The 19,268-nt window shown below is 41.2% G+C and overlaps 1 protein-coding gene across 1 annotated transcript in view; it reads right to left on the bottom strand.

Moving 5' to 3' along the window:
• The window catches only part of ecpas (Ecm29 proteasome adaptor and scaffold), a 111,543-nt gene extending 92,477 nt beyond the window's left edge, over positions 1–19,066 (bottom strand). The window contains exons 1-2 of the mRNA XM_048527982.2: positions 18,989–19,066; positions 4,526–4,656 (exon numbers count right to left, since the gene is read on the bottom strand). Coding sequence (XP_048383939.2) covers positions 4,526–4,656; positions 18,989–19,010 — 153 coding nt within the window. The 5' untranslated portion in view covers positions 19,011–19,066. The remainder of the gene's footprint in view (positions 1–4,525; positions 4,657–18,988) is intronic.
• Positions 19,067–19,268: the final 202 nt, after the last annotated feature.

Genomic DNA, 19,268 nt, shown 5'->3' with positions numbered 1-19,268 from the left:
CCTGAGTCTTCCTCACTACTAGATGACCTACTACCGGTAATTCTTGTGCTACCCACAATACTCCTTGTCTCAATCTGGTAAACTACTTCCCAATTCTCCTTTGCACTAACATGCTAAGGCCTCCAATTCTGCCTTAGAATGTTATTACCTGAAGGATAGAATCCTATCCTGAAGCTAATAACATTGTGGAATACATGGATTCTTTTTCTGAGCAGACTTCATGATATAAATGTTCTGTTGTCTCATCTTTTTGTTGTAACTTCTTTAGTATTACAGAACTAAGGAGGCAATGGCCTCATGGTGTTATCACTAGACTGTTAGCTCAGACCCAGATAACATTCTGGGGAACCGGGTTCGAAGCCTGCCTTGACAGATGGTGGAATTTGAATTTGAATTCAATAAAATATCTGGAATTAAGAATCTAATGATGAGCATGAATCCATCATCAATTGTAGGAAAAACCCACCTGGTTAATTAATGTGCTTTAGGGAAGGAAACCACCATCCTTACCTGGTCTGACCTACATGTGACTCCTGACCCACAGCAATGTGGCTGAATCTGAACTGTCCTCTGGGCAATCAGGGATGGCCAATAAATGCTGCCTAGCCAGTAACTCCCTCATCTCGTTAATGAATAAAGAAAAAAAACACCTCTACTTGCCTAGGTTTTTCCTTTACTATTTCATCAAACAGGGTGTCAGCCAACTGAATCTCAACTCCTTCGCCTTTCTCTTTGGTTGCTTTAACTTATGACTGTGGGATCTTGTCACTACACCATCTGGAAAAATTCCTGGGTATTTTTCTTTAAACTCCTCAGTTCCCTGGTTTTCTTTTGACTTCTCCATCACTCTCACCTTTGAACCTGCTAGGTCGTTTCCAAGAACTAACTGTATTCCTGGAATAGCCACTCTTTCGATTACTCCCACTGTCGTCATTTCCCCAGTCTTGATTGTGCTTTCCAGCCTTACCTTACATGGGAGAATGCTAAATCTATCTCCATTTATTCCACAGATTATCACTTCCTTGAGTAATATTTCAGGAGTGCAAATACATTCATTTCTTACTATTAGAAACTGACCAGCTTCAATTTTTGTCAATATTTTAACTTCTTCACCTTCTCCCCCCGTTCTTCCTGAATAAACCGTAACCACAGAGGTGAAGTCTTTGAAGAGATTGGGCACTATCTTACAGTCCAGCCAGAAACTAAGCTGTGCACTCTCCTGCAGCTCCTTGACTTCTCTTGGAATTTCCATCACAATCTCAACTAATCCCCACTGGTTTAGCCTCTTTTACCATAATCTTCTTCCCAGTGCCTCTCAATCTATTAACATTGTGACTTTGTGTGTCCCCTCTATTACAGTGGAAACACCTGAGGCCTTTCACCATTTTAGGTTTCTTTTTTCAGATGTGGTAAACTGTTCCTAATGTGATCTACTACTTGTTTTTCATTCAAGGACCTCACTTTTTCTGCAATTTCTATCCTTCATGGAATGAAATTGCTGTTAAAAGCTAGACTTCAATTTACATGTATTCATCTGCCACCTCTGCAGCTCTTCTCGCTGTTTTAACTTTCTGTTCCTCAACATGCATTTTTATCATTTCTGGAAGTGAATTTATGAACACCTCCAGCAGAATATTCTAAGACCTTCATACATCTTTTCCACCTTTAATGCTCTCACCCATTTATCAAAATTGTTATGTTTACTTCTTTCAAATTCAACGCAAGTCTGACCTGATTCCTTCCTTATATTTCTGAACTGCTGTCTGAGCGCTTCTGGTACCAATTCATAGGCACTCAAAGTAGTTGGTCTTACTTTTTCATATTCTTTTGACACCTCATCTGACAGTGCTGCAAACACGTTACAAACACCTCATATTTTCTGAGGAAGGGTCACCAGGCTCGAAACATTGGTCTCGGTTACAAAGGGACACTGACAGGATACAGAGGTGGGCTGAGAAGTAGCAGATAGAGCTTAACCCTGATAAGGGTGAGGTGATTCATTCTGGAAGAACAAACTTGGAAACAGAATACAGGGTTATCGGAAAGATTCTTGGCAGTGTGGAGGAGCAGAAGGATCTTGGGGTTCATGTCCATAGTTTCCTGAAAGCTGCCACCCAGGTGGATAGAGCTGTTAAGGTGGCGTACGGTGTGTTAGCTTTCATTAATGGAGGGATTGAGGTCAAGAGGCGTGAAGTTATGTCCCAGCTATACAAAACCCTGGTTCAGTCACCTCAATGCAGGAAAGATGTGGCAGCGGCGGAAAAGGTGTAGAGGAGACTTACCAGGATGTTACCTGGAATGAAGGGAAGGTTGAGTGTGCTAGGGCTTTTCTCTTTAGAACGACGAAGGATGAGAAGTGACTTGATAGAGGTGTACAAAATGGACAGCAAGGGACTTCTTCCTAGGGTGGAGGCAGCTATTACGAGGGACATAGTTTTAAAGTGAGTAGTGGTGGATGTTGGGGAGACGTCAGAGGTAGGTTCTTTACTCAGTGTTGGGGCGTGGAATGCATTGCAGAGCAGGTAGTGGAGTCAGCCTCTTTAGGGGCATTTAAGCGGTTATGACATAGGCGTATGGATGGTAGTGCAAGGTAGCGGTGGAGGTTAGATAGAGCTTAGGTTTGGAATAAACGTTTAACACAACATCGTGGGCCGAAGGGCTTGAGCTGTTCTATGTTCTAATATACAAAATATCATAAAAGAGCTGAGAAATATTACATAAGTCAAACTGGAAGAAAACGGAGAATAAAGGATACACAAAACACTAACTAGCCACCGAGACATGACCAATTCTCACTGGTCTCAATACAGATGGACAAAGGTGGAGACAAATTCAACTGGAACAACACATCCTTAATAGCAGCAGCCAAAGAGACATGCCAGGGAACTCCTGGAGGCCTGGCATTCCAACTGGAACTCCGTCAACAAACACACTGAACTGGATTCGATATACAAACTGAGAAGCAGAACCTGGAATAACACCAATGACCCCAGAAAGCCAAGGCATCTCAGTAACAAGCAGGACAGAACACCAACATTTCAGTGGAGGCGCACTAACAATGTTACCTAGCAAGGTGACGAAATGTCGACAATCAAACACACCAGCTTGGTGCACAAGTCTGCAAGCAAAAACCGAAACACCCAGAAAAGCTTACTTTGCCTTACAATCTGTTAAAGGAAGTGAGAAAAGTGGTATAATCTGCCTTTCACCCCCGATCTGTTGTAAAAGGAGTGGTTAAATGAAAGAAATCCCTGATGCTCACTTTATAAGCAACAAGTAACAGTTAATTTATCTACCTCTAAACAGTGAGCACATTAACAGAATCACTAACAAACCAAACAATCATCCCCCTTAAATACTAACAATTCCCAAATAAAACAAAATTCTAAGGGTATGCTGTTCCAATAAATATAAGTTCCACTTATGTGTCAAAGAAATAAGGAAAACAAACTAAAACTTAGTCTCTCAAAAATTACAGCCAGGATAAGCATTCTGGAATGTTCTTTGCCCTGACTGCTGTTCTCCAGCCAGGAATGTTTTCCTCCGTTGAATTCTTATGTCAGAATATTAGCTGAGAGTGCCATAGTATCTTGATTTAGATGGTGCATACTCTGGAATCTTAGAGATTTGTGAGAGCCAGTGGCTTTCTCTTTTCTTTAAAAAGAGGTAATGGCTGTTGAGAATTAGTGTTAATAGATGGCGGTTGCTCTCATCCCAATTTTCAAACGCCCTCCTCTTTTATACCCTTGATAACCTATTAATTTTTTACGTAAGGATTGGTCCGAGGATGTCAAAAGCAATCAGATTTAAATTTATTTGGACTTTGGTATCTACCCAAGTAAGTGTTCAAGGGTCAGGGGTTTGAAGGACAACTAATTATTGTGAAGACATATCTGTTTTAGTAACGTTCTTTAGGGAAGGAATTCTGCAATCCTTACACAGTCTAGCCTACATGTTACTGCAAACCCACAGCAATGTGGTTGACTCTTAAATGCCCTTTGGACAATCAACAGGCAATAAACTTTGGCCTAGCCCTTGACGTCTACAATGAATAAGAAATTATTGATATGATTTAAGAAGTGGTTTCTGTTCAACCAAATCACTCATCTGGGACTTCAAATCTTATATCCTAGTCACGATTAAGACCACCCATTTTCCAACGGTCTATTTTGCCATTACTGACTTTCTTCTCTGCAACTTTGACCTTCGAGGCCTTAAGTTCATCGGAATATTGTTTCTGGCAATCTATCCCACTTGTGTGACCTTGTCCATCTTCAATAGCCCTGATTTCCAAAGTGTTCAAATTCAACACCTTGTTCCCATCTGCAAGTTTGTCCACAGCCTGATCACTTGCTCTACCACTGCTTACTTCTTTGGGTCTGTTCACAGTAATAAAACTGAAAGAAACAAAACAAGCCCACTTCCTTTATTTACTTGCACAAAATGGAAGCGTGTAACAGCACTTACACAGACATAAAATGTTAGGCTCTAAGTTTTAACAACGAAGAGTGCAATATAAACTTACTTTTTTACGCACTCCTTCCTGAACGCTCGATAGCTTCAGCAAAACAGGGGGAAGAAACTTTGAGATTATGCTTTGTAGTTGCTCATCTGTTTCAGCAAGGCCCAGCCGCATAAAGACTCGTTCGAGTTGATCTAAAACGTATGAGTCAAAATTCAGTGCTTTGTACAATACCATCATTAATTAGGTGTACTGCTCATTATAAATGAAAGTTTACATCATTTGGACATCACTGGGACAAGTCCCCTGATCAGTTCTATGAAAACAAAAGGTGCTACCAAATCCCTGGAAAGGTACTCATTAAACGTTACCCAGTTCTTCAGACTGAACCGGTTGAACACGGAACTTAGATTTCTAGGTATTTTAATCAAGTTGTTAGGAAATGTTATTACACAGCTCTGGAGCAGGTCGGACTAAAACCCAGCCTCATACCACAGCAGAACAAAAGCCCTTTGGGTAGCATTTCTATTTATTTTCTAATCAACCTGTTCAGGGTTATTATTACATGCCTCTGGAGCAGGTGTGATTTGAACCCCTGGCTACTGGGCCAGAAGCAGTGGCACTACCACTAAAACACCACAGCTCTCAGGCCAACATTTCTAAATTACTGTCTACAAATAGACTGCAGACACCTCATAGCTTAAGTAGATAGGTGGTGTGAATTCTTCCCAAATAGGTATCTCCTGATTGGTTGAAATCCATTTTTAAGATAATGAAAAAAACTTTGTCCTTCAAGGGATCTGTCATCTGATTAATTTCTGATCGGAGGGCTTTGGCGCAGACTCAAGGTATTTGGACACCATTTCAAGATTATTTAACTTCAACACAACACAGTAATCTCTGCAGTTTGGAATGTCGTGGTGGGGATGGCAAGTCATTTCTGGATTTCAGAATTTTCTGGACGATAAAGTTCGAATGTCTAACCACAAATCTGTGAACGAGGTATAAGTATGTACACAATACCTGCCAAAACTAGTATTAAGATATTAAACTGCTTTGAAATTCATTCATTTGAAATTTGGCTGATTCTAGATGTACTATTGCACAGGCTTGCAGAAAAAAATGGAGCATGGTCAACAATAAACACTAAACACCTCACTCCTTTATGTCCTTTAAGACTTGCAAACCTCAAGATATTCACATTCTTCATTTGAAAGACACTTTCAGTTATTTCAGATAACAAGGCATAGAGCTGGATGAACATAGGAGGCCAAACAGCATCAGAGGAGCAAAGCTGATGTTTCATCCTAGACCCTTCTTCAGAAATAGGGGAGGGGAAGGGGGTTCTGAAATAAATAGGGAGAGAGGGGGAGGCGGACAGAAGATGGATAAAGGAGAAGACAGGTGGAGAAGAGACAGACAGGTCAAAGAGGTGGAGATGGAGTCAGTAGAGGTGAGAGTAGGTGGGGGACTTAGTGAGGGGATAGGTCAGTCCAGGGAGATTGGACAGGTCACGGGAATGGGATAAGATTAGTAGGTAGGAGATGGGGCTGGGGCTTGAGGTGGGTTTAGGTGGCAGGAAGGACAGGTTAGAGAGGCAGGGACAAGCTGGGCTGGTTTTAGGGTGCGGTTGGGGGGGGGTGGGTGATTTTGAAGCTTGTGAAGTCCACACTGATACCATTGGGCTGTGGGGTTCCCAAGCGAAATATGAGGTGTTGTTCCTGCAACCTTCAGGTGGCAACGTTGCGGCACTGCAGGAGGCCCAGGGTGGGCATGTCATCTGAGGAATGGGAGGGGGAGTTGTTTATTGCAAACCAAGCATAGGTATTCCGCACAGCGGTCCCCAAGCCTCTAGTTGGTTTCCCCGCTGTAGAGGAGGCTACAACGGAAACAGTGGATAAAGTACATTAGCAGATGTGGAACACCTGCTTGAAGTGGAAAGTTTTTTTGGGGCCTGGGATGGGAATGAGGGGGGAGGCGTAGCGGCAGGTGTAGCATTTCATGTGGTTGCAGGGAAAAGTGCTGGGTGTAGTGGGGCTGGAGGGGAGTGTGGACCAGACAAGGGAGTCACAGACAGAGTGGTCCCTCTAGAAAGCAGATAAAAGAGTGGGGAGGGAAAATTGTCTTTGGTGGTGGGGTCGGATTGCAGATGGTGAAAGTGTCGGAGGATGATGTGTTGGATCCGGAGACTGGTGGGGTGGTACGTGGAGACGAGGGGAATTGTGTTTTGGTTGTTACTGTGGGGAGGGGGTATGAGAGATGAGTTGTGGGAAATGCGGGAGACACAGCTGAGGGCATCGTCACCCATTGAGGGGGCCAAGTTGCGGTCCTTGGAAAAACCAGGGCATCTGAGATGTTCGCGAGTGGAATGCCTCATCCTGGGAGCATGTGTGCTCTCCACACTGGTGCTACCCAAACTACTTTGTAATCTGATCCATTTTAAAATGCACACCCACATCTTTATACCCAGTTTCTCTTGCTTCCCAACCTTTTGGTCTAGTTGGAAAAGCATGTTAAACAGTGGTCAGCCTGGGTTAAGCAGAAACACAGCAAGGCATGCCAGTTTTTCCTGAATTAAGATACAGAAATTAGTCATCTGCTGCATTACACATGCCTACAATCGTGCACAGAATCTGACATGGCATGTAACAAACCTTGGCCACCAGGTGTTTTGGAATCTCCTTGTCAGCACACCAAGACCCTATTCTGCCAAAACTGTCTGATAGTATGCAACAACTGCCCGGTATTTAAATAAAATCATGAATTGGCAGCTTCCACTCAAAGTGAAGTTTAGGACCTGGAGTATCAAGAACCTCATGGAAAACCTTAACAGTAACAGCAAGCCACACATAACCCAAATGTGCAAGAGTCTGCAGACTATCAGCCATCTCAGAACCCACTGAACCTGAGTGGAAGAATTTCAAGGAATTCCCCAAGAGGAGGTACACTTTCCTCCTTCTCGGGATGTTTGTGCACAATTGTGACACACCAAGCACACTTGGCTCTCATTGCTACAAGTGGTTTTAAAGCTTAACAAGTACTTTGGGCTCATGGTCTACTTTTTGCCATTTGGCTGTAGGGCTGCTGCAGCACTATGAGTGGTATATCTGAGAACTGCATGGACTTGCAGAAAAAATTTCCAGCCAGGTGCTCTGCATGGAAAATGTTACAATTTGTGTGCAGAGGCACAATGTTAATTCAAGTGATGCACAGTTCAATTATATTTCATGAACAATGTATTATTCTGTGACCAAGGCAGAACCAGTCTCATTAAGATTACAATTCCCATTTTTAAAGCAAAAAGGTTAACATTACACAAGGCCTTAACTGTTTTTGGTCAGACATTACAGATTGTAAAGTATTGTTAAGTTTCAGACTTCATGTCAGAATTAATCAGCAACAAAGCAAAGGGAAACATATGGATTGTGCTGTATGTTCATGCTATACGTATTTAAACAGTACCAGTGAATACTGTGCAGTAATGATCACCAAGTCTGTTAGTACAAAGTTTTATAAGCATCATGTAATGAAATATATCATGCCTATATTCAAGTGGAAAATATTACTTGCCATATTCAGCTTCTAGCAGGTAAATAAATTTACTTCTCTCATGTAGGGCAGTTACATAAATAAATCTGTGCATGTGTCAAGCGGGGGAGGGTAGTTGAAGAGAACAGCTGTTTACCTACAATATCAATTGCACAAGCCGGCTGATGTCTTTAGCATTCAAAGGGTGGTGGGAAAAATTAAAATTAAAAAAACACCAAAATCTTACTGCAACTGTACTTCAAAGCCTTATTCAGATATTTAAGCTTAAAGTGTGTGTTAAGTTGAGGATTTTTACACAAAACCTTTCTTGAAGCATAAATAATGCAATCTTTGTAGAATGTGATTATATAAACCGTTAAAAAATAAGATTTAACATTTATAAAGCTCATGTTCTCAATGTGCTAAAGCTACTTGCAAACTAATTACCGTTGAATGCTGTTACTTTTATGCAAAGTGGCAAATGAGATAAAACACCAACTATTCTGATAGCGGCATTTGTTGAGAGAAATGATATTACTTGAAATGTCTGAAGATGGAGGAAGACAGTCAGATGAGGTCTACAATGTCATCAGTTCAGATTTACTGCTAAATTCACACCTGTTATATTCTTATTCTTGGCACTGTAAAAGTAGAACCTTGTTGCAGGCTGGAGCTAATCTTGCCAAGTGATATTCATCTGTCTTGCGCTGTCCTCACATATACACTGCAGCTCGTCTGCAGTTGCTCCATGGTATTGCCATCCAAGCATATCTAAGGTGACTCCTTTCCTGCTGTCCTCAACTTTGTTTACTACAACAGATTTCGGCAGTTTTTCAGCTCTGATCTATTGGCTGAAATGCTGACATTTTCCCTAGATGTCACTTTTAGAATTCTTTTTGGTCTGAAATTTCAAGTGCCTCTTCACTTGTATTTTGGAGTGTACATGAACTTTTTTTAAAATTCATTCATGGAATGAAGGGCCAGCATTTATTATCCATCCCTAATTACCCAAGGACAAGTCAACCACATTGCTGCACCTTTGGAATCATGTGCAGACCAGGCCAGATAAGATGGCAGTTTCCTTCCCTAAATCACCTGGTAATCGACAATGGTTTCAGTCATGGACTCAATTCCAGACTTATTACTGAATTTAATTTCCACCTCGTCCATGCTGGGAATTGAACCCAGGTTCCCAGAGCATTTCCTGTGTCTCTGGTTGAGTGGTCAGGCGAAAATATCACTGGGCCATCATTTTCCCCAAATATGGCCAACATATGTCTTAGCATTCACATTTCAAAGGCCTCTATTTTCTTCCAGACACCTTTACACAGTGTCTAGGTTTCTAGTGAGTACAGTAATGTATTAAATAGAAGGCAGAACCTACAACTTCCCAAATGATGGTTGAAGTATTTCGACTTGTAATTCAGCAGAGAGCCTAGAAACCCACAATCAGATACACTGGGTGGTAGCCTGCTGCAATAGTGACTAATTAAAGACGATGTTACCAAACCACCAACTAGAATTTGTGAAGTCCACCTATGAGGGAGTCCTATCGAATGAAATGACCGTAGAATATTCTCATGTGGACCATTCCACATGTAAACCACTGTCTGCATCACTTGCTCTCCCTTTGAGGAACAGGTTGGATGGGCCAGAGGTTCTTCTTTTGGCCATCAGTATTCGCATGCTTTTAAGTTATGTACGTGGAACAGAATATTTACCCTAGAATGGCTGGGTATACTTGGAGAGGGCAGGCTACACCAGAGTCAGCTATGGGGGGATTACAGAAATTCAAGAGGGGTCAGAAGAATTCATTAATGAAGCTGTTCAAATTTAGCCATTGTAAATACTTCATAGCCAATATCTTTCAAGCAATCCTTCAGATATCTGATAGGGTTGGGGATATAATAAAATCCAAAGGCCTGTTATGGGGGTGAGTGTGACAGCCTTAGACATCAAAGCTGCATTCAACCAAGTGTGGCATCAAAGAGCTTTAGCAAAGTAAGAGTCAATGGACATAGAGGGCAAACCTCCTGGTGCTTAGAGTCGTGCCTGAAACATAGGAAGATGGTCATGATTGTTGGGAGGTCAGTCATCTCAGCTCCAGGAATTTCTCAGGATAATGTCCTAGCCCAGGGATCTTCAGCCGCTTCATCCATGACCTTCCCTCCATTATAAGGTCAGAGGGGGATGTTTGCCGATGATTGCACAATGTTCAGCACTATTCACGACGACTCAGATGCTGAAGTAGTCCATGCTCAAATGCAACAAGATCTGGACAATGTCTAGGCTTGACCTGTCAAAAGGCAAGTAACATTCATATCACACAATTGCCAGAATTTGGCTATCACGAATAAGGGAATCTAACCACTGCCCCTTGGCATTCAACAGTGTTACCATCACTGAACCCCTGACTATCAACATCCTGGAGGTTATCATTGACCAGAAACTCAACTGGACTCACCACATAAACACAGTGGCTACAAGAGCAGGTCAGAAGCTAGGAATCACCTTGTGACTCCTCAAAGCCTGTCCACCACCTACAAGGCACAAGTCAGGAGTGTGATGGTATACTTCCCACTTGCCTGAATGAGTGCAGCCCCAACAACACTCAAGAAGCTGGACACCATTCACGATAAAGCAGCCTGGTTGATTGGCACTACAGCCACAAGCATCTGCTCCCTCCACCATCAACACTCAGTACATACTGCTGCTACTATCTCCAAGAAGCACTGCAGAAATTCACCAAAGATCCTCAGACAGCACCTTCCAAACCCACAACCACTTCCACCTGGAAGGATAAGGACAGCAGACACGTGGGAACACTACCACCTTCCAGTACCCCTCCAAACCACTCACCATCCTGACCTGAAAATGTATCACCACTCCTTCACTGTTGCCGCGTCAAAATCTAGGAATTCCCTCCCTAATGGTGCTGTGGATGAACCTACATCAGGTGGACCGCAGGGGTTCAAGCAGACAGCTGACCATCAGCTGCTCAAGGGCAACTAGGGATAGTAATTAATGCTGGCCATGCAGTGATGCCCAAACCCCACAAATGATTAAAAAGAAGTGACAATAGAAAGATAGAGGATCAACTCCCGAAGAGTCCCTTCAGAATCCAGACCTTCGGAGCACAGGATGGATTAATTAAAAACTTATTTAATATCTCCTCCAAAAAGATTGCAACCAGTCAGGAATTAAATAAGCGTCAACAAAAACCTAATCTATGGATGAAAACCTAGCAAGATCACTGTTGGAGACAAGGTAATATTTCCCATCAAATTGCTAATAGACTCATTACCTGAGGAAAACCTCTGGATGTGAAGTCTTTTAAATTAACAGCAATTTTAACAGGTTATTAGGGCATTTCATTTGTGTTTATGTTTTCACTTTAGCCTGTTGGAAAATGAGAAAGCGTTCTCATTTCCCAATCTCCCTCAGAACAGAGCAGCTACTAGGAAACCATAATTCACAATCAATAAACTGATAATTTGCTTGCGATAACCTGGATATTAAAATCTGGAATACAATATTGATGCAATGAAAAGCAATTGTAAAATTTTAGTGAAGATGAGGTTTTCTGCCAGCAGAATAGTTCTTGAAAGCTTTATCTACCTCATGAAAAAGATAATCATTTTTGTAAGCTCAGATAATGAAGAAAAAAAACACATGAATAGTGCAACATTACTTCAGATGTCTAAACATTTTAAAAGGGCTTATTTCTAAAACATACCTAGAATACCAAAATGAAAAATGCATTTGCAGTTTGTAAACTGTTTTACAGAGGGTACTGCAGTACCATGGGATACTGTGTTCATTCATACCCAGACTTTTGATTTTGTGTTTAACTTTTGACATATTTGCAGCCGTAGCCAGCCAGCCTGTCACATGTCAAGGTGCATGCATAACAGTGAGACAGCTCATAAGCCCAACACCTATGAACACAAAGAACACAAAAAATGGCCAAAGTGAAAACAGAAAGCAAATAATCTACATTTAGTTAATAACACTGTATTTGTGTGACGTCGGAACTGAAAATCGGCTTTATAGAAAAGTCTGCCTGAACTTTAAAGATAACTGATGCTCTACCACCACAAAAAACATCTTGGATAGCAAATATGCTTTGGGGTAACCTGGCTGAACAGATGGCCCAAGAACAGCACCACGCCTTCACATACATCAGATATCCTGCTTTGACTCTGACCAAGGAAGAGGTGAGCCCATGTTACACATTTTCGTCACCAAGGATCCGTCTCTGATGGCACAGCATCACTGGTCTATAACGTGTAAGGTTACGATTTAGCCTCATGAGAAACAGACTCATGTGGCAGAATAGATTTCAGTGCAGAAACAGGTCACTTAGTACATCTATGGTAGCAGTATCCTCAATATTAATCAGTTAACGTAATGTATATACAAAATGAATTAGGTTGAGGAATAGTACCAAATCAATGTATGATTGGAGACATTTTGCATCTGTTAGCTAGCTGAAAGGGAATTGAGGATGACATCTGTCGACAAATTAGAAGATATATATAAATAAGGATTGTGATCTGAGGAGAACTAATTCACCGAATCACCCCCTATCCCTGCCAGGATAGCAATTAAACAGAAACATTCCTCAACTGCAAAAAACATTCCTTACGCTCCAATATGGCATTATGATCACCCTAAGACATTCTCTCCTCTCTTTATTCCTTCAAATGTGAAATTTCAGAACTTTTAGCTGCAAACCTGAAACCCAGTTACAGTCACACTTTGGTGACTGCTATCAATGGTTCCTCGGTTTTGTTCTTTAATTTCTGCATTAAATAGTTCAGTCGCAGTTCCACTGGTTTCACAAATTTCACTTTTGTTGTTGTTTTCCCTCTCCACCATTCTGATTTTCTTTTTCACTAATGCGCCTTGCTCTTCAGGTGTTAGGAAAGTCATTAGTACAATTTCCTTCTGCCGAAGAACTGGCAGAAAGCCAGGGCCATAGGAAAGTGAATCCCTTCTTCCTGAAGAGATAGTAGGAACTGCTGATGCTGGAGCCCAAGATAACAAGGTGTGGAGCTGGAGGAACACAGCAGGCCAGGCAGCATCAAAGGAGCAAGAAAGCTGATGTTTTGGGTCTGGACTCTTCTTCAGAAGGAGGGTCCAGATCCGAAACATCAGCTTTCCTGCTCCTCTGATGTTGCCTGGCCTGCTGTGTTCCTCCAGCTCCACACCTTGTTATCCCTTCTTCCTAAAGATCCTTATATGCATATTTCTCTCTCATAATGGTATATAATTTGAGATTATCAATTGCAGCAACAACCCAGTTCTAGAAACCCAGGAACAGATGCTGGGTGTAGCTGGGGTTGGAGGGATTTAGTGCAAGTTGCAGCATAAAACAATGTGGGTTTCCAGAGGCCACTGCCATGTTTATCATCTGTTTTACACCAAAGGGCCCAATCTTGGCCCACTTGAGGCCTGAAAGCAGTCAATTAAAGGCTATTTAAGGGACTTCCTCTTGCTGTCACTGGTATTTTATACAGCAAAAAGAGTAGACAGGTGGCTGGCTACAGAATTTACCTCCTTTTTGGACAAGTGACTAATGAAGATCCTCCATCAGTTACTGCTACCCTTCCCAACTGTGAACACCAACCTCTCACTGTGGCTTGCCTGATTGGCCCTGTTGTGCCACCATACCTAATTTTGTACCCCAACTACTCCATGACTCCTTAAGAGAGACTCACTGCAGTCCCAGCAGTGGACAGCACTCCCAGTAACACTCTCCAGGAGTGATGGCCTGCTTATTTGACTGGCTAGCAGTACAAGCAAGCATAACATCCTACAACATGGGGCAGAAGCCTGGGTAATTAACCAACCAATGATCTGAAAATATGGTCATTACCTCACAGCCCCATGGAAGTGCCCTCAACTCCACCATTTCAGCTGGGTTGAGCACACTGCTTAAGAGCAGAATGCAATTTCAGTAATATGTTATTAATTCTGACAAGATTATGACTACTTACTGACCACCCTCATTCTCAAGGAACTTCTTCCGCTAATGCACTTGGCTTCCATTAGAAATTGTCCAATAAATAAAAAGGACAAAAGCTAACTGCTTACAAGGCATTACACTCAAGGTATTTGCACGATAGTCAGAGTGTGGGCAACTCAATACACTGCTTGCATTGTGGTCTGTTTATCACCTCTCTTCTCAGCCTTAGACTCCCAACCCCCTTACAGACCCAGTGTGACGTCCTCTCTGCCTGGTGCGGCAGCCTAACAATACGGCCTTTCAGTCTGACATGGCAGTCTCTCAGGGGTCCAGCAGGGCCTCAGCTTGAATGTCCAGTCTAAAGTGGTCTGCTGGCCCCAAGAACCTTGAGGGGAAGCCTGGTGAAGTCTGAAGGATAGACAGCAGTATGGACTGGGTAGCAAGGACTGTTGCTCTTAACTTTTTATTTCTGTACTTTCTAATTTATTCCTACAATCTGCAAAACTAGAGATTTTTCATTTCTTTATTTCTAACTTTTTTTCCTAAGAACTTGTACTGTGGAATCTGTACCCAAGTACTTTTTGTACCTAAGATGGTGCCGTAAGTGGCAACTTGTAAACTTTTCACTGTACTCAACATTTGAGCACATGCAACAATAAAGCTAATTCATTTTGCAGGTGATGTACTAAGCCAGCTACCAGAAAGCGCTTTAACAGTGACTTTCACACTATTTCAAATTGCAAAAACAATTTGAAAACTGAACACATGCTATAAATTTTTGGTTTGGGGTCAATAACTAAAGGACATAGATATAAGTTTAATGAGGAAGGAATGATAAAATCTTTTCCTGTATGAGTTGCTATCTCAAATGCAATTTCTGAAAGGTTATTGGGAAGCAGTTTCAACAATAACGATACTTGAAAGGAAAAAATTTATGATATTATAGAGAAATTGCAGATGAGCTGGATTCATTACGTAACTCTACAAAGGGCTGGAATAGGCACAAGGGCCAAATTACCACCTCCTGTGATATATATTTCTGCAGTTCTACAAAATGAAACAGAATTTCAACTATTATGAACAACCCAGAGAAATTACAACATACCTTACCAGAAAAATGTTGTAATATGAATTGGATAAACCTGTGTTTTTAAGACAGTTTTAAATTAAACAGTTGACCTTAGAGCACCAATGCAAGCAATCAAGGACGGTCAAAGACCATAAGCACATTTTAAATGGGATGATTTCCTGTTAACTTGAAACTTTATTTTCAGTTATAAAAAATATGGGAGATGAGGGTGGGAAGACAGAATAAGGGAAGTGAAGTCATGTGACCTCTAGTTCTCCTCTTCCCCTGCATTCCGCCCCCCCCAAAAATACTCAGATCAAAAGTCTAATCAAAGGTAATCCCAAAATGCTTCTGATTATTCAGTCAATTATTTTATAGAGTGCAGAAAAGATCAGAGTGTATGGAATTGTAACTGTACTTTGCAGGCTTGGATACTAGATAGTTTAACCAAGTCATGCATTTCTAGTTTCTAAACACAACAAATCACCTTCCTTACTTCCATCTCCAGAGGGTGAGCTGCTCAAGTTCCTTCAGTTAGCAATCAATTACAAACTGGTAAACTGAGGAGAGCTTCAACTTTTATGTTTTCAAGTGCCACTGTAAAAACACTGAAAAAAATTACACCTTATTGAATGAGGTATAAACAGGATTTCAGCTGATGCCAAGTTCATAATTATTACTAACACAGCCTATTGACCTTGGAAACATTTATTTTTGTGGAATATTAAACTTCTGTATTGCTACGTCCACCATTTGTTTCACCATGTATAGAATGTTAACAACTGACAAAAACAAAAATGAGTTGTTTTTACTTCTTGGTTTGCCATCTGTGAGAATATGTTAGTGCCTATCCTACATGATGACATTACTGTTGGTGAATGCCTGGAGATTCCGTTGACCTGATGCCAGATTCAAACTGACATCCACACCTCTAAGATTGCTGAACCTTTGAGGTCAGTGGAAAGCTTTATGGCATCTCTGCAGATGATGAAATACTAATGTTCTTTTAATGTCCTGCAAAATATCATTTCCTTGGGATCTTTAAAACCATTTCGCAGTCCATAAATTTTGCTGTTATGTAGGGAAGTGTCACAGCTAAATATGCACAGTAACGACCCACAAACAGCAAATTAGACTAATGATCACTAAATTTGCTTCTTCTGTTGACAGAAAGAATGGTGTCCATAAGATAAATTAACTAGAATTCGTGTCACAATGAAATTCTCAATTGTGAGAAAATATTTATAAACAAAATTAGAAACACAAATTCAGGATAATGAAACTTGTTCTTTGCTGCAGTATAGTATTTCACCAGAAGAACTAGCACTTCAACCCAATAATCATAGTTCTCTTTTGATGTAACTTAAAATCAATTCCTTGTCTTATTTGCTTACAAACAAGAAATTGTTGTATTAAATGTAAGTGCCTTCTGCCTTCCTGATCAATTACATAATATTAGCATTGTAAAAACAAATTATTTTAGCCTAAGATACCATTTGGTGTTGAACTCCAATGTAGAATTCCTACAGTGTGGAAACAGGCCCTTTGTCCACAATGAACCTCAGAGCATCCCACCCAGACTCATCCCCCCATAACCCACCTAATCTACACATCCCTACAGACCATTTAGCATGGCCAATTCACCTACACTGCACATCTTTGGACTGTGGGAGGAAACCCACACAGACATGGGGAGAACGTGCAAACCCCACAGTCACCCAAGGCTGGAATCGAACCTGGGTCCCTGGAGTTGAGGCAGCGGTGCTAACTACTGAGGCAACGTGCCAACCCTAACTGTACATTAAACTTATTATAGTGATGGCTAATCCCTGTCTATTTCCAAGACTATCCTAAAATTGTTCAGTTGCCTCTGGGTCAGACTTGTTCCAATGTACCAATAAGTCTTTGTAATCACTTTCTGGTACGTCCTTTGAAAAAAATTGGAATACTTTGCAAAAGAATACATTAATCTGTAGCAGTGTCTCACTTTCCTCTACAGCAGTGAAATAGTACAATACTTTTAAGTTGGGTAATCAGACTCTATATTTCAATTTACAGAATGTACTAGCTAGTCTACCTATGAATTAACTTTAATCACTGCTGCAAAGGATTAAAGTATAGAGATGCTCAGTGTTAATATTAATTTGGCTTCTGCTAATTACAAATACCATCATGTAATAAGTAATGATAACCTTAGTAATGTAAGCACAGACTGCCAATGCGAGCATATTAATTGATCCAAAATATAATAAAGCCTTAATAAAGTAACAACAGTTAAACAGATGACCAGAACTGACTTAAGGATGGAAACCTAATTTTGCGGATCAGGTTACAATTATAAACATGAAAGCTCTCTCACGGTTTATCACATTTGACCCTATTGGTTAAAGCTTGTACAGAATTTACAACAGACAAGCAGACCATTCAGCCCAAAATATAACGGTGCTTGTACTGCACAACAAATTTCAAATCATTTTATGTTCTGATAGTACTCCTGTATCTTTCTGATCCCCTTTCCTTCATGTCATCACTCTTTTCCCTTTAAATTTATTAATGCCTTCTACTTTAACTACTCCATGGAGTAGTTTACTTTTTCCAGGGTGTAACTGCTCCAATTACAACTGGTAAAACCTGAGACACAATCTTGCTTAGAGTACAATTTCATATTTCCAAAAAAACTGACACAAGCTTAACTGTGGAACCTTATGTATTTTCCAAACAAAACAGCAACCATCCAGAGGTCCTTGTCTGGTCACTATTCTCTAACCTCTAACTCACAGGCATTGCTCCCTATGAAATCTCACCCAAATGAAGATTCTTGTGAAAGACAATACAAGCAAGAAAGGGTTATCTTATCAGGCTTGGCCATCTTTTCCTGTGATCACTGAACAGCAAACAGGGCTGGAAAATGCGAGGTATTTTACCCCTACCACTTCACTGTCTGAAAGGCACAGAAATCAACTTTAGGGTTCACAATTACAACTATTTTATCAATGTTCAAATATGTTTCACAATCAAGGTATCTGGGCACAAACCCAGCTCCTCCGAAGCAAAGTTAAGGGCACAGCCACTGCACCATAAGCCCCCCTGAGTTCACAATTATATACTGAGAACAGCTAGCTGTTATGAACTAGGAATGGCACAGGGTCCTAGCCTCTGTGACTTTATACCAAGTGAGGCATACAGTTTGTGTTATGGTCTGAATGTTATAAAAAGAAAACTGATGCAATGGGCTTGCACCAAGTCATTCTTAGATTTTCTAAATATTTCGATCTTAACCATAAGGCCTCAAAAATCTAATTCCAATTTACACAATGATGATATGCACATCTAGAAGAATAAAGTGAGAAGTGTACAGAACTGCGTTAAGATGTGAACTAACGAATTAAAACAGATACAAATAATGTTTCTTCTCAAGTAAGAGTTTATGCATTATTTTCTGTATAGAACGCCTACCCGGGACTTCCACTTTTGATTTCATATCGAAGCAGCTAAATGGCATCTTTTAATAGAGGCCTACAATACCACAGCTTGTAATTTGCTTTCAAAATTACCGAAAAAATGAAAATACATCCAGGAAGTTATCCAACAGAAATTTAAATCCCTGACAGTGTACTGGGTTAAATGTGCTTCACTAACGCAGGGGCTGGGCCCACACTTTTTTTCCCAAGCGGTGTCAAAATGGAGATAAACCCTGGGCACCTCACCTTTTAAATAGAACGGTATTGCATTAAAAAAAAACATAAGTAAAATACCTCCTCGGATCCATTAATAGGTAAGAGACACAAAAAAATAAAAACAATAAGGCTTCAAACTCCCTGCAATGACTCTAATGGTCCTTCACTCTTCGTGTGAGGTAGTGTCAGAGTGCGAGTGGGTTTTGTTTTTATTATTATAAATAAAAGCTTCTTCATTTTCCCCCTCCCTCATCCTCCATTAACTCTCGCTATAAACTTACTCAGCTCGTCCTGAGCGGCCATCTTGCAGCAGCAGCAGGAACACCGACTCAACGTGCTAGAGTCAAATCGAGGACCACGCCCACTTACGCGCCGTGCGCGTACCCCACCACAGCCCACGCGGCGTGCGCGTAACCCTGTCCCATCCATCCCGATCGCACGTTGGAGACGAGACCTGTCCCAGCCCCGGAATGACAGCTCGACCTTCTGAGCATGCGCATCCCCTCCGGCAGCTGTCAAACCCGTAGACTTGTGCCGAGATTTTGTGTGCCTACCTGTGGG

Source organism: Stegostoma tigrinum, chromosome 3 (assembly GCF_030684315.1).
Source record: "Stegostoma tigrinum isolate sSteTig4 chromosome 3, sSteTig4.hap1, whole genome shotgun sequence".
NCBI classification, from domain to species: domain Eukaryota; kingdom Metazoa; phylum Chordata; class Chondrichthyes; order Orectolobiformes; family Stegostomatidae; genus Stegostoma; species Stegostoma tigrinum.
Note: the sequence above shows the minus strand (reverse complement) of the source record. Positions and strands in the feature narration are given on the sequence as shown.